At 42.6% G+C, this 13,831-nt stretch overlaps 1 protein-coding gene across 1 annotated transcript in view; it reads left to right on the forward strand.

Moving 5' to 3' along the window:
* Nucleotides 1–316: 316 nt before the first annotated feature.
* LOC141128895 (polyunsaturated fatty acid lipoxygenase ALOX15B-like) overlaps nucleotides 317–13,831 on the forward strand; it is a 144,341-nt gene continuing 130,826 nt past the window's right edge. The window contains exons 1-8 of the mRNA XM_073616527.1: nucleotides 317–464; nucleotides 1,779–1,846; nucleotides 2,366–2,450; nucleotides 2,547–2,642; nucleotides 4,219–4,314; nucleotides 4,579–4,650; nucleotides 4,747–4,842; nucleotides 5,107–5,202. Coding sequence (XP_073472628.1) covers nucleotides 317–464; nucleotides 1,779–1,846; nucleotides 2,366–2,450; nucleotides 2,547–2,642; nucleotides 4,219–4,314; nucleotides 4,579–4,650; nucleotides 4,747–4,842; nucleotides 5,107–5,202 — 757 coding nt within the window. The remainder of the gene's footprint in view (nucleotides 465–1,778; nucleotides 1,847–2,365; nucleotides 2,451–2,546; nucleotides 2,643–4,218; nucleotides 4,315–4,578; nucleotides 4,651–4,746; nucleotides 4,843–5,106; nucleotides 5,203–13,831) is intronic.

The following is a 13,831-nucleotide window of genomic DNA, read 5'->3' on the forward strand; positions in this document are numbered from 1 at the left end:
ACTTTCCCATAGGTGATCTCTATGACTGTCCTATAGGTGTTCCCTATGACTGTCCTGTAGGTGATCTCTATGACTGTCCTATGGATGATCTCTAGGACTGTCCTATAGGTGTTCCCTATGACTGTCCTATAGGTGATCTCTATGACTGTCCTATGAATGATCTCTAGAACTGTCCTATAGGTGTTCCCTATGACTGTCCTATAGGTGATCTCTATGACTGTCCTATGGGTGATCTCTGACTGTCCTATGGGTGATCTCTATGACTGTCCTATGGGTGATCTCTATGACTGTCCTATGGGTGATCTCTGACTGTCCTATGGGTGATCTCTATAACTGTGCTATGGGTGATCTCTATGACTGTCCTATGGGTGATCTATATGACTGTCCCATAGGTGATCTCTATGACTGTCCTACGGGTGATCTCTATAACTGCCCCATAGGAAATCTATATGACTGTCCTATAGGTGATCCCTATGACTGTCCTATGGGTGATCTCTATTACTGTCCTATAGGTGATCTCTATGACTGTCCTATGGGTGATCTCTATGACTGTCCTATGGATGATCTCTAGGACTGTCCTATAGGTGTTCTCTATGACTGTCCTATAGGTGATCTCTATGACTGTCCTATGAATGATCTCTAGAACTGTCCTATAGGTGTTCCCTATGACTGTCCTATAGGTGATCTCTATGACTGTCCTATGGGTGATCTCTGACTGTCCTATGGGTGATCTCTATAACTGTGCTATGGGTGATCTCTATGACTGTCCTATGGGTGATCTCTATAACTGTGCTATGGGTGATCTCGTTGACTGTCCCATAGGTGATCTCTATGACTGTCCTATAGGTGTTCCCTATGACTGTCCTATGGGTGATCTCTATGACTGTCCTATGGGTGATCTCTATGACTGTCCTATAGGTGTTCCATATGACTGTCCTCTCGGTGATCTCTAGGACTGTCCTATAGGTGTTCCCTAGGACTGTCCTATGGATGATCTCTAGGACTGTCCTATAGGTGTTCCCTATAACTATCCTATGGGTGATCTATATAACTGTCCTATAGGTGTTCCCTATGACTGTCCTATAGGTGATCTCTATGACTGTCCTATAGGTGATCTCTATGACTGTCCTGTAGGTGATCTCTATGACTGTCCTATGGGTGATCTCTATGACTGTTCTATGGATGATCTCTAGAACTGTCCTATAGGTGTTCCCTATGACTGTCCTATAGGTGATCTCTATGACTGTCCTATGGGTGATCTCTGACTGTCCTATGGGTGATCTCTATAACTGTGCTATGGGTGATCTCTATGACTGTCCTATGGGTGATCTCTGACTGTCCTATGGGTGATCTTTATAACTGTGCTATGGGTGATCTCTATGACTGTCCTATGGGTGATCTCTATGACTGTCCCATAGGTGATCTCTATGACTGTCCTATAGGTGTTCCCTATGACTGTCCTATGGGTGATCTCTATGACTGTCCTATGGGTGAACTCTATGACTGTCCTATAGGTGTCCCATATGACTGTCCTCTCGGTGATCTCTAGGACTGTCCTATAGGTGTTCCCTAGGACTGTCCTATGGGTGATCTCTAGGACTGTCCTATAGGTGTTCCCTATAACTGTCCTATGGGTGATCTATATGACTGTCCTATAGGTGATCTATAGAACTGTCCTATAGGTGTTCCCTATGACTGTCATATAGGTGATCTCTATGACTGTCCTATGGGTGATCTCTATGACTGTCCTATGGGTGATCTCTATGACTGTCCTATAGGTGTTCCCTATGACTTCCCTCTTGGTGATCTCTATGACTGTCCTATAGGTGATCTGTATGACTGTCCTGTAGATGATTTCTAGGACTGCCCTATATGTGTTCCCTATGACTGTCCTATAGGTGATCTCTATGACTGTCCTATAGGTGATCTCTTTAACTGTCCTATGGGTGATCTCTATAACTGTTCTATGGGTGATCTCTATGACTGTCCCATAGGTGATCTCTATGACTGTCCTATAGGTGTTCCCTATGACTGTCCTATAGGTTATCACTATTACTGTCCTTTGGGTGATCTATATGACTGTCCTTTAGGTGATCTATATGACCGTCCTATAGGTGTTCCCTATGACTGTCCTATAGGTGATCTCTATGACTGTCCTATGGGTGATCTCTATGACTGTCCTATGGGTGATCTCTATGACTGTCCTATAGGTGATCTCTGTAACTGTTCTATGGGTGATCTCTAGGACTGTCCTATAGGTGTTCCCTATGACTGTCCTATAGGTGTTCCCTATGACTGTCCTATGGGTGATCTCTGTAACTGTCCTATGGGTGATCTCTATGACTGTTCTATGGATGATCACTAGGACTGTCCTATAGGTGTTCCCTATGACTGTCCTATGGGTGATCTATATGACTGCACTATAGGTGATCTCTATGACTGTCCTACAGGTGATCTCTATGACTATCCTATGGATGATCTCTAGGACTGTCCTATAGGTGTTCCCTATGACTGTCCTATAGGTGATCTCTATGATTGTCCTATAGGTGATCTCTATGAGTGTCCTATGGATGATCTCTATAACTGTGCTATGGGTGATCTCTATGACTGTCCTACGGGTGATCTCTATGACTGCCCCATAGGTAATCTATATGACTGTCCTATAGGTGATCCCTATGACTGTCCTATGGGTGATCTCTATTACTGTCCTATAGGTGATCTCTATGACTGTCCTATGGGTGATCTCTATGACTGTCCTATGGATGATCTCTAGGACTGTCCTATAGGTGTTCCCTATGACTGTCCTATAGGTGATCTCTATGACTGTCCTATGAATGATCTCTAGAACTGTCCTATAGGTGTTCCCTATGACTGTCCTATAGGTGATCTCTATGACTGTCCTATGGGTGATCTCTGACTGTCCTATGGGTGATCTCTATAACTGTGCTATGGGTGATCTCTGACTGTCCTATGGGTGATCTCTATAACTGTGCTATGGGTGATCTCGTTGACTGTCCCATAGGTGATCTCTATGACTGTCCTATAGGTGTTCCCTATGACTGTCCTATGGGTGATCTCTATGACTGTCCTATGGGTGATCTCTATGACTGTCCTATAGGTGTTCCATATGACTGTCCTCTCGGTGATCTCTAGGGCTGTCCTATAGGTGTTCCCTAGGACTGTCCTATGGATGATCTCTAGGACTGTCCTATAGGTGTTCCCTATAACTATCCTATGGGTGATCTATATAACTGTCCTATAGGTGTTCCCTATGACTGTCCTATAGGTGATCTCTATGACTGTCCTGTAGGTGATCTCTATGACTGTCCTATGGGTGATCTCTATGACTGTTCTATGGATGATCTCTAGAACTGTCCTATAGGTGTTCCCTATGACTGTCCTATAGGTGATCTCTATGACTGTCCTATGGGTGATCTCTGACTGTCCTATGGGTGATCTCTATAACTGTGCTATGGGTGATCTCTATGACTGTCCTATGGGTGATCTCTGACTGTCCTATGGGTGATCTTTATAACTGTGCTATGGGTGATCTCTATGACTGTCCTATGGGTGATCTCTATGACTGTCCCATAGGTGATCTCTATGACTGTCCTATAGGTGTTCCCTATGACTGTCCTATGGGTGATCTCTATGACTGTCCTATGGGTGAACTCTATGACTGTCCTATAGGTGTCCCATATGACTGTCCTCTCGGTGATCTCTAGGACTGTCCTATAGGTGTTCCCTAGGACTGTCCTATGGGTGATCTCTAGGACTGTCCTATAGGTGTTCCCTATAACTGTCCTATGGGTGATCTATATGACTGTCCTATAGGTGATCTATATAACTGTCCTATAGGTGTTCCCTATGACTGTCCTATAGGTGATCTCTATGACTGTCCTATAGGTGATCTCTATGACTGTCCTATGGGTGATCTCTATGACTGTCCTATAGGTGTTCCCTATGACTGCCCTCTTGGTGATCTCTATGACTGTCCTATAGGTGATCTCTATGACTGTCCTATAGATGATTTCTAGGACTGCCCTATAGGTGTTCCCTATGACTGTCCTATAGGTGATCTCTATGACTGTCCTATAGGTGATCTCTTTAACTGTCCTATGGGTGATCTCTATAACTGTTCTATGGGTGATCTCTATGACTGTCCCATAGGTGATCTCTATGACTGTCCTATAGGTGTTCCCTATGACTGTCCTATAGGTTATCACTATTACTGTCCTTTGGGTGATCTATATGACTGTCCTTTAGGTGATCTATATGACCGTCCTATAGGTGTTCCCTATGACTGTCCTATAGGTGATCTCTATGACTGTCCTATGGGTGATCTCTATGACTGTCCTATGGGTGATCTCTATGACTGTCCTATGGGTGATCTCTATGACTGTCCTATAGGTGATCTCTGTAACTGTCCTATGGGTGATCTCTAGGACTGTCCTATAGGTGTTCCCTATGACTGTCCTATAGGTGTTCCCTATGACTGTCCTATGGGTGATCTCTGTAACTGTCCTATGGGTGATCTCTATGACTGTTCTATGGATGATCACTAGGACTGTCCTATAGGTGTTCCCTATGACTGTCCTATGGGTGATCTATATGACTGCACTATAGGTGATCTCTATGACTGTCCTACAGGTGATCTCTATGACTATCCTATGGATGATCTCTAGGACTGTCCTATGGGTGTTCCCTATGACTGTCCTATAGGTGATCTCTATGATTGTCCTATAGGTGATCTCTATGAGTGTCCTATGGATGATCTCTATAACTGTGCTATGGGTGATCTCTATGACTGTCCTACGGGTGATCTCTATGACTGCCCCATAGGTAATCTATATGACTGTCCTATAGGTGATCCCTATGACTGTCCTATGGGTGATCTCTATTACTGTCCTATAGGTGATCTCTATGACTGTCCTATGGGTGATCTCTATGACTGTCCTATGGGTGAAATCTATGACTGTCCCATAGGTGATCTATATGACTGTCCTATGGGTGATCTCTATGACTGTCCCATAGGTGATCTCTATGACTGTCCTATAGGTGATCTCTATGACTGTCCCATGGGTGATCTCTATGACTGTCCCATAGGTGATCTATATGACTGTCCTATAGGTGTTCCCTCTGACTGTGCTATGGGATATTTCTTTGACTGTCCTATGGCTGATCTCTATGACTGTCCCATAGGTGATCTCTATGACTGTCCTATGGATGATCTCTATGACTGTCCTATGGATGATCTCTATGACTGTCCTATGGGTGATCTCTATGACTGTCCTATGGGTGATCTCTATGACTGTCCTATGGGTGATCTCTATGACTGTCCTATGGGTGATCTCTATGACTGTCCTATAGGTGATCTCTATGACTGTCCTATGGGTGATCTCTATGACTGTCCTATGGTTGATCTCTATGACTGTCCTATGGGTGATCTCTATGACTGTCCTATGGGTGATCTCTATGACTGTCCTATGGGTGATCTCTATGACTGTCCCATAGGTGATCTCTATGACTGTCCTATGGGTGATCTCTATGACTGTCCTATAGGTGTTCCCTATGACTGTCCTATAGGTGATCTCTAGGACTCTCCCATGGATGATCTGAGTGGGGGCGGCATTGAAGGACTTGGCCTTGGGGCACGAAAGTGAGTAAATCCGATCAATCTGCCAAGTCTTTAACTTGAAACATTGTAGCTAGAGTTGCCACATCATCCCTTTAAACCCGTTCACAGGTTCATATGTTCATATTGAGGCTAATTTAATGCAAATAAGGCACCAAGTGAGTTTAATTACCAACTTAATTAGCCACATAACCTGTGTAATTAATATGTGTTCAGATTTAAAGGGATGAGGTGGCAACTCTAATTGCAACTAAGCTTCCTTCTTAGATCAAAGGGATAGAACTTATGTGTAAATAAATAATCCAGGCAGTCTGCCAAGTTTTCAACAACCTGTAAATGCAGGAAGTTTAACCACTTAAAGTCTAAATCTTTTTCTGACACTTCTTTCACTTAAAATCAATATCTTTTGCTTGAAAATTACCTGGAACCCCAAACATTATATATATTTTAGCAGAGACCCTAGGGAATAAAATGGCAATTGCTGCAATATTTTATGTCGCACTGTTTTTGCCCAGCAGTCTTTCAAATGCAATTTTTTGGGAAAAAATACTCTTCAATGAATACAAAAAAACAAAAAAAAAAAAACAGTAAATTTAGCCCAATTTTTTTTGTTTTAATGCGAAAGATGATGTTATGCCGCGAGAATCATGAGAAAATTATGTTCTATCTTCTAAGCAAAAATATTGTGAATCCCATTTTAGCCAGAATCGTGCAGCTCTAACACACACACACACTGATCAGACACAACATTATGACCACCCACCTAATATTGAGTATGGCCCCCTTTTGCTAAAACAGCCCTGACCCATTGAGGCATGGACACCAAAGTAAACATCCACATGAATGGCAGGATGGAAGGGTTCCCAGCAGAACATTGTCCAAAGCATCACCCTGCCTCTGCTGGCTTGCCTTCTTGTACCTCATCCTGGTGCCATCTCTTCCCCAGGTAAGTGACGCACACCCACCCAGCCATCCACATGATGTAAAAGAAAATGTGATTCGTCAGACCAGACCACCTTCTTCCATTGCTCCGTAGTCCAGTTCTGATGTTCATGTGACCGTTGTAGAAGCTTTTGGCTGTGGACACGGGTCACCATGGGTTTCAAAGGCCCATACACTACAAACTACAATGCCCATTTTTTTTTTGCTTTCCCATCAACTTCATAGACAACATGTTCACTTGCTGCCTAATATATCCCACCAATTTTCAGATGCCATTGTAACAAGATATTCCCTTTACCTGTCAGTGGTCATAATATTATGGCTGATCAGTGTGGGTGTACATTGTGACAGCAGGCAGGTAAAATCACCTGGTTGCATCCAGGATGGAAAATATGTATGCCCTAGATTCAGGCTTTATGCCGACTTATACCACTAGGGGGAGTGCTGGGAGTCCTGCAGGGGAGGTGTTAATGATCCCAGCTGAAGTTAGTGGGCTCATTAAGACCTATACAAACAAAACCCAGAATGGTTAGGGAGATGCTCCATCCTGGAACCAGTTCTGTGTGTAGACTGTGTCCTGTCCTGTCCTGTCAAACTGACCAGGATTTCTTTTCATGTTTCTTTTTGTTTTGCTGTTATATTTTCACTGCATATAGCATAAATAAACCGCACCTTTGTTTTTTTTTTTCACCTGCAATGCTGTCTGCTGTGCCTGATTTTGTGTGGTGAACCCATCCAGGGGGTCACACACGCCGAGCTAACCCCCTGACAATAAATATATACACACACTAATATATATACTGTATATACACACAAGAAGCTCTCATTACTTACATACTTATCTTCCAGCCCAGCCATAGTATTGACACATGTCAGCAGTGCAGCTTGGGCAGGGATATGACACTTAAAGTGGAGTTCCACCCAAAAGTAGAAGCTCCACTTATCTGCCCCCCCCCCCTCCATTGCCACATTTGGCACCTTTCGGGGGAGGGGAGCAGGTTTCTGTTTTTGACAGGTAACTGTCCCCACTTCCGAGAGATCTCACTACGGTGGATGCTTTTCTGCATGCATGTTTTGATGCATGTATAGTGTATGTGTGTGTGTATAGTGTATGTGTGTGTGTATAGTATGTATGTGTGTACAGTGTGTGTATAGTATGTGTATACAGTGTGTGTGTGTACAGTATGTGTAGTTGCTGACTTTTAATTTTGTGCGGGGGGGGGACTTTAATATCCCATTTCCTTTTTTTGGCTGCTGGAATTATCCTTCGGCAGGTACTAAGTCCAAACAATGGACTGGACTTAGTATAAAAAGAATATATAGTGTATATACACTATATTGCCATAAGTATTGGGACGCCTGCCTTTACACGCACATAAACTTTAATGGCATCCCAGTCTATAACAGCTTCAACTCCTCTGGGAATTCTGTCCACAAGGTTTAGGGGTGTGTCTATGGGAATGTTTGACCATTCTTCCAGAAGATCATTTGTGAGGTCAGGCACCGATGTTGGATGAGAAGGCCTGGCTCACAGTCTCCACATGAATTCATCCCTAAGGTTCTCTATCAGGTTGAGGTCAGGACTCTGTGCAGGCCAGTCAAGTTCTTCCACCCCAAACTTGCTCATCCATGTCTTTATGGACCTTGCTTTGTGCGCTAGACTAAATCATTTGGTGGAGGGGGGATTATGGTGGGGGTTTGCTTTTCAGGGGTTGGGCTTGGCCCCTTAGTTCCAGTGAAGGAAACTGTGACAGACCTAGCCGGGAGAGAGACTTTGGAGGGGACTGAATGCTAGCCTCTTGCCGATCGATCACGGGCCCTGGCATTTGGGGGAACGGTTCTCTTTGTGAGCTGTATGCCTGGGGACCCTTGAGGTGGTATTACTGTGGATTCGGGTCCTGGTCCCCCAGGACACACAGACTCTGGGGACCCTGGATTTGCCATATTAGAAATAGTGGCTGATTCATAATGCTGGGACAAATACTGTTAGGAGATGCTGATGTCAATTCCAGCCACCTGTCTGTCTGTTGCCTGTTAGAATGTGTATTGTAAATAAGTCTCTAGTATGGGATCTAAGAGTCATTAGATCCCCATTGTTGTTTGTGTTAATTAACTCTGCTATTGTGATAATGTTGATTGGGTTTTCTGAGCTACAAGACAGCCAGTGTGGCCTAAAGGTCATGTCTGAGTCATCTAGGCTGTCTAAAGGGATTAGTTAATTAGCCCATGTTAATTAGGTTTCTGGTCACAGGTGTATGTTCAGAGTAATATGAGCAGGAGGTCTGCACCTCCACTTTTACTGTAAAAAAGAGCCTGTATTTTTCAATAAAAGATTCCTGGTTGAACTTACATACAGCCTGCCTGGTGTTTGTTCTGAGCTACACAACTGGATTAGAATGGCAAATAGCTGTAGTTCTAGTCCCGGAGAATTGGATGACCGAACAATCAGATGTTGCGATCTGCAATCTGATTCTATAGCCGTAGAGGAGTGTCGGGAGAGTGGAACCAAGCGAGCAGGGGCTCGTTACAGAAACTCTTAAGGTGTCAGCATACCAAGACATTTTGGACAATTTCATGCTCCCAACTTTGTGGGAACAGTTTGGGGATGACCTCTTCCTGTTCCATCATGACTGCGCACCAGTGCACAAAGCAAGGTCCATAAAGACATGGAGGAGCGAGTTTGGTAATAATAGTGTAACGATTGATTGATTGATGGATTAATCAGAAGATTGAAGACTTCTATCCAGAGTGTGGAGTTTCTCTGGTACCTCCTGTAAGCAGGTACAGTGGAACCTCGGTTTGTGAGTAACACGGTTAACGAGCGTTTCGCAAACCGAGCACTGTGTTTCTAAAAATCCTAAGTCGGTTTGCGAGTGTTGTCCCGCAAAAAGAACAGGATTCAGGCCAAAATCGGTGTGCAGTACCACTTTTGGCCCGAGGTGGGGGGCCGCCGGAGAAAATGGCGGCGATCGCCTTATATAATCCTTTAGAGCATCCGTCTATTCATATCCCCCCGATGATGACACGTGATCCCTGTGTGGAAGACGCGTAGGGGAGGGACCAGGATGGAGAGACTGATACGGACTTTACACCAGCACTGTCCCAGCACAGCATACTGCACCAAACATCCAGTGATTTTGCATAGAAAGCCGTTATAGTATGGTGCACTGACGCACCAGTGCCATGTGAGTACCCCGGTCTGGGGAGCGTTTTCTTTTAATAAAAGTATTTTGACTATATTACACTATATAGTTTCCTTTTCATCTATATGTATGGAGTCACATTGTTTCCAGCTGGAGGAGTGCAGCAGACACTGAGACTGAGCCCAGGGGTGGCTCCAAAGCGTATTTGGACTCAGGGTAGAAGCTGAGTCACACGCTCTGAGGTGAGCACATTAGCTTAAGGGGGTCACGAAGGAGCACCGGAGTATGTTTTGCAGCACTCTGGATATCTTTGACATGATGTTGGATTGTTGTCACAGCTGAACACCACCTGCACACATTGTTTTATTATCACTGCTGGACATTATTTGCACACACTATTTAGAGTGCCAAAGAGAACTTTTTTTCATTATTTATTATTTATCATTTTTTTCATTTAAAATAGCAGGATACTTTATATTGAGCACTAAGCACTTTTTATGTTGATTAAGACACTACGTATGGTGTAACAGGCACTATTAAGCACTCATTTATGGTGTAACAAGCACTTGTTTTTTCACATCTTGTTTATTTATTCAACATTCATATTATTTGTATTTAATATTATTGCACTAGTAAGCACAGAGTTGGTTTTTATTAATTTTGTTTTTGGGGTCACCCAAGCGCAGCGCATAACTTGTAAATTTATCCTATGCACGTTATATGAAGCGTGACTAGCGCATGCAGCTGGAGGTAGCACAAGCAAGGCATAAGATCATTGTGGCTCACATAATTTTTCCAATTTGATTTCCTAGTCATAGTTGCTAGTCACGGACTCCCCTTTGTAGATTGTGGAGTAAGGAGAATTTGTTTAGCTGTCTAAGTGAATCCCAGAGCATTTACTCGAAAATCTAATGAGGCAGCTGAGGTTTGTAGTTCTGCAACAACCCCCCCCCCCCGACAGTTGTAAGAAGATTGCGTTAGGGTTATAGAGTTGTTGTGTGCAGGAATATTAACAATTACCCATAGGTGTGCGGACAGGGTGTGCTGGGTGTGCCTGGGCACACCCTAATCACCCTGTGTGCCACAGATTACCTTTGTTGAACGCCCCTACCCCCCGTGGCAGCTGAGGTTACAGAGAAAGGGACTAGGGAATCTCTGTCCTCAAGTCCCTTTCTCTGTTTCACCTCAACATTGTACAAAATAATTTAAAACAATTATAAAAAAAAAAAAAATTGTAAAAAATGCCAAAATAAATAATAAAAACAAAAAACGACTGACGCCAATCTCATCGCCGCTGACATTGTGCACTGCTCTGCTGACTCTGCTGACATAACCCTATAAAGGGACCGCTGTGTTTGACCTGACTGATACACTCAGGGGTCCATCATTGGAGGTGAGCGACCATTAATATCGGTGGTGGAGGTTGTCACTTAAGTCACCATACCTGAATCTTAGATCACCTATTTCACTGGGTACATGCTGGCTTCTCTGCTGAATTCATCAATGATTTCCTCACTATGAAGAAAATGGACTATTTCTTTGTTTAATTTTATTTTTAGTTTGTAGTAGTGTGTTTTATCTGCGCTGTACTGCCTTTTGTAGCATTGATCTATATGGGATTTGATATTTTGGCCCTCAGTATTTTCAGCTGCAGTATCTTTAGGGTTTATATTAGTATCTATTTTGTGCTGGTTGATTTTTCTCTTTTTAACCACTGCTCTACTGCGCCTGTGTGTTTAAGCTTTGGGGTGCACACCTATGCAATTACCTAATAATATAAAATATTGCAATGGTCATTATTACTACTATATCTTATCTTTTTAACTACAAGACTACCTCTTTCTTCTTCTTTTTTTTTTTTTTTTTTCTTTTTTCCATAAAGTTTTTATTGATTGAACAGAAAATCAAAAACAGAGTAACAATGACATAGTCTTGTGGGATGTATTAATAATACAATGGTAATGCAATACATTTTACATTAGAACAATACTATTTTTATGTCAACAATATGTTATCCGGTACTACAGACATACATGATTTATTCGTATGTTTTGTAAAAATATAGATATTCATTTTTCAATGAGTAAGTTATATGAGATAGAAGTAATATTTTGTGTTTGGGGGGGTAAGGGGGGAAAAGGGAGGGGGGGGGGTGAAAGGGATGGTACAATGAAGTATAGACCAGCGAATCCTTTTTACAAACTTTTGTATACTAGTTTAGTTTATTGTAAATTTTACTTTTTTTCTTTTTCTTTCTTTTTTTTCTTTTTTTCTTTTTTTTTCTGTATTATTTGGTGTATCTCACTTCTAGCAGCAGCTGTCATCTTTATTGTTTTTAGATATAGCGCGGTAGTTTACTTTTTTGTTTACATTGTATATGGAGTGTTTTATAGGCTTGGGTGTTTTTGAATTCTAACCAGTTGTACCAAATCAATGTGAATTTAGTTATTTTTTCCTGTGATATGCTAATGAGTTCTATTTTTTTCAATGTTATTTATTCTACAAAGCCATTCTTTTTTTTTTTGTTGGAGTAACATTCGGCCGCCACTGGCAGGGGATGCAGTGTCTTGCTGCATTTATTATGAACATTGCTAGTGATTTTAGATACTGATTTTTAGGGATCAAATTGTAGATTGAGATTGTAGTTTCATCCACCATTTTCCAGAAGGTCTGGATCAGAGGGCAGGACCACCACATGTGTATCATCGAGCCTTCCTCATGTTTACATCTCCAGCATTTATTGGATATTTGAGGTGAGAATTTATGAAGCAAGGAAGGGAGTTCTGTACCATCTTGTTTTTTGAAACCACACTGGGTGGCTACGTTCAGAGAGCCTTTGTGAGCGTTGTTTGTGATAAGTTTATGTCAAGACCCTGTTCCCATGCTTGACATGGCGTGTTGGAGAAGTCTGTTTTACCCTCAAATAGTGAATTCTACAGAGTGGAAATGATATGTCTTTGGAAGGGAAGACACTGTATGAGAAAAGAAGGATGCTGCACACCCCCATAAATGTCAAAAAAGGGAATTTTCCCCCGTGTGGGGTTTTTTTTTATCCGCGAATGGGTGGAAAAAATACTACATGTAATTTAAGATTACTTAGATTTTTTATTGGTGACATATTAGCAAACAATTAACACTGATGGTTAAAATATAAGCTGTGACACAGGAGATATAAATGCGACAACACAGGTGAAACTGAACACAAATTACATAAAATTCAAGCGCTAAAAATGTTAAGTGAAATCTGACGCGTTTCGACCCCACCGGGTCTTCTTCAGAGGATTATTACGCTGTGAAAATATTTGCATATATTGAAATTCATAAACATAACCACAAAATAAATAGAAATTAATAAAATGATTATAAATAAAATTCTCCATTGTGAGATTATATTTGGACTATTTTCTTTGTTTAGCTCCTATCTAGAAAGAAGTGTTCCTTTTTTAACCGCTTCAAAACCGGCCACTGTATATAAACGTCCTGTACTTTGGGGGGGATATCTGAATGATGCCTGTAGCTACAGACATCATTCAGATATCATTATTTTCAGCCGGCGATTCTGTGCATGATAAGAATGATCATAGCGGCAGTTCCGCCGCTTGATCGTTCTTATAGGTGACGGGAGGGGACGACCCCCTCCCGCCGCCATCCGGTGCTTCTCCGGGCTCTCCCGTGCCATCGGGAGCCCAGAGAATGAATCGGCCGGCGCCGGATGAGGACGATAGAGATGACTGGTGACCAGATGGTCACCAGTCATCTCTATGACCGTCGGAGTCCTGGGCGCAATGTTATGACGTCATGCCCGGGTACCCGGAAATAACCGAAGCTGCGATCTTTGAGGTCAGCATGAGATCGGTAAAAAAAAAAATTCCAATCTCATGCTTTCCAGCCCGGAGGAGAGATGTGGGGTAAAGTAAAATAAAAAAAAAATAAAAAATAAAAATTTAAAACGCCCCTGTCCCCGGTAGCTCGCGCTCAGAAGCGAACGCATACGTAAGTCCCGCCCACATATGTAAACGCCGCTCAAACCACACATGTGAGGTATCGCCGCATGCGTTAGAGCGTGTACAACAATTCTAGCACTAGACCTCCTCTGTAACACTAAACTGGT

The sequence above is a fragment of the Aquarana catesbeiana genome, linkage group LG01, assembly GCF_042186555.1.
Source record: "Aquarana catesbeiana isolate 2022-GZ linkage group LG01, ASM4218655v1, whole genome shotgun sequence".
Taxonomy (NCBI): Eukaryota; Metazoa; Chordata; class Amphibia; order Anura; family Ranidae; genus Aquarana; species Aquarana catesbeiana.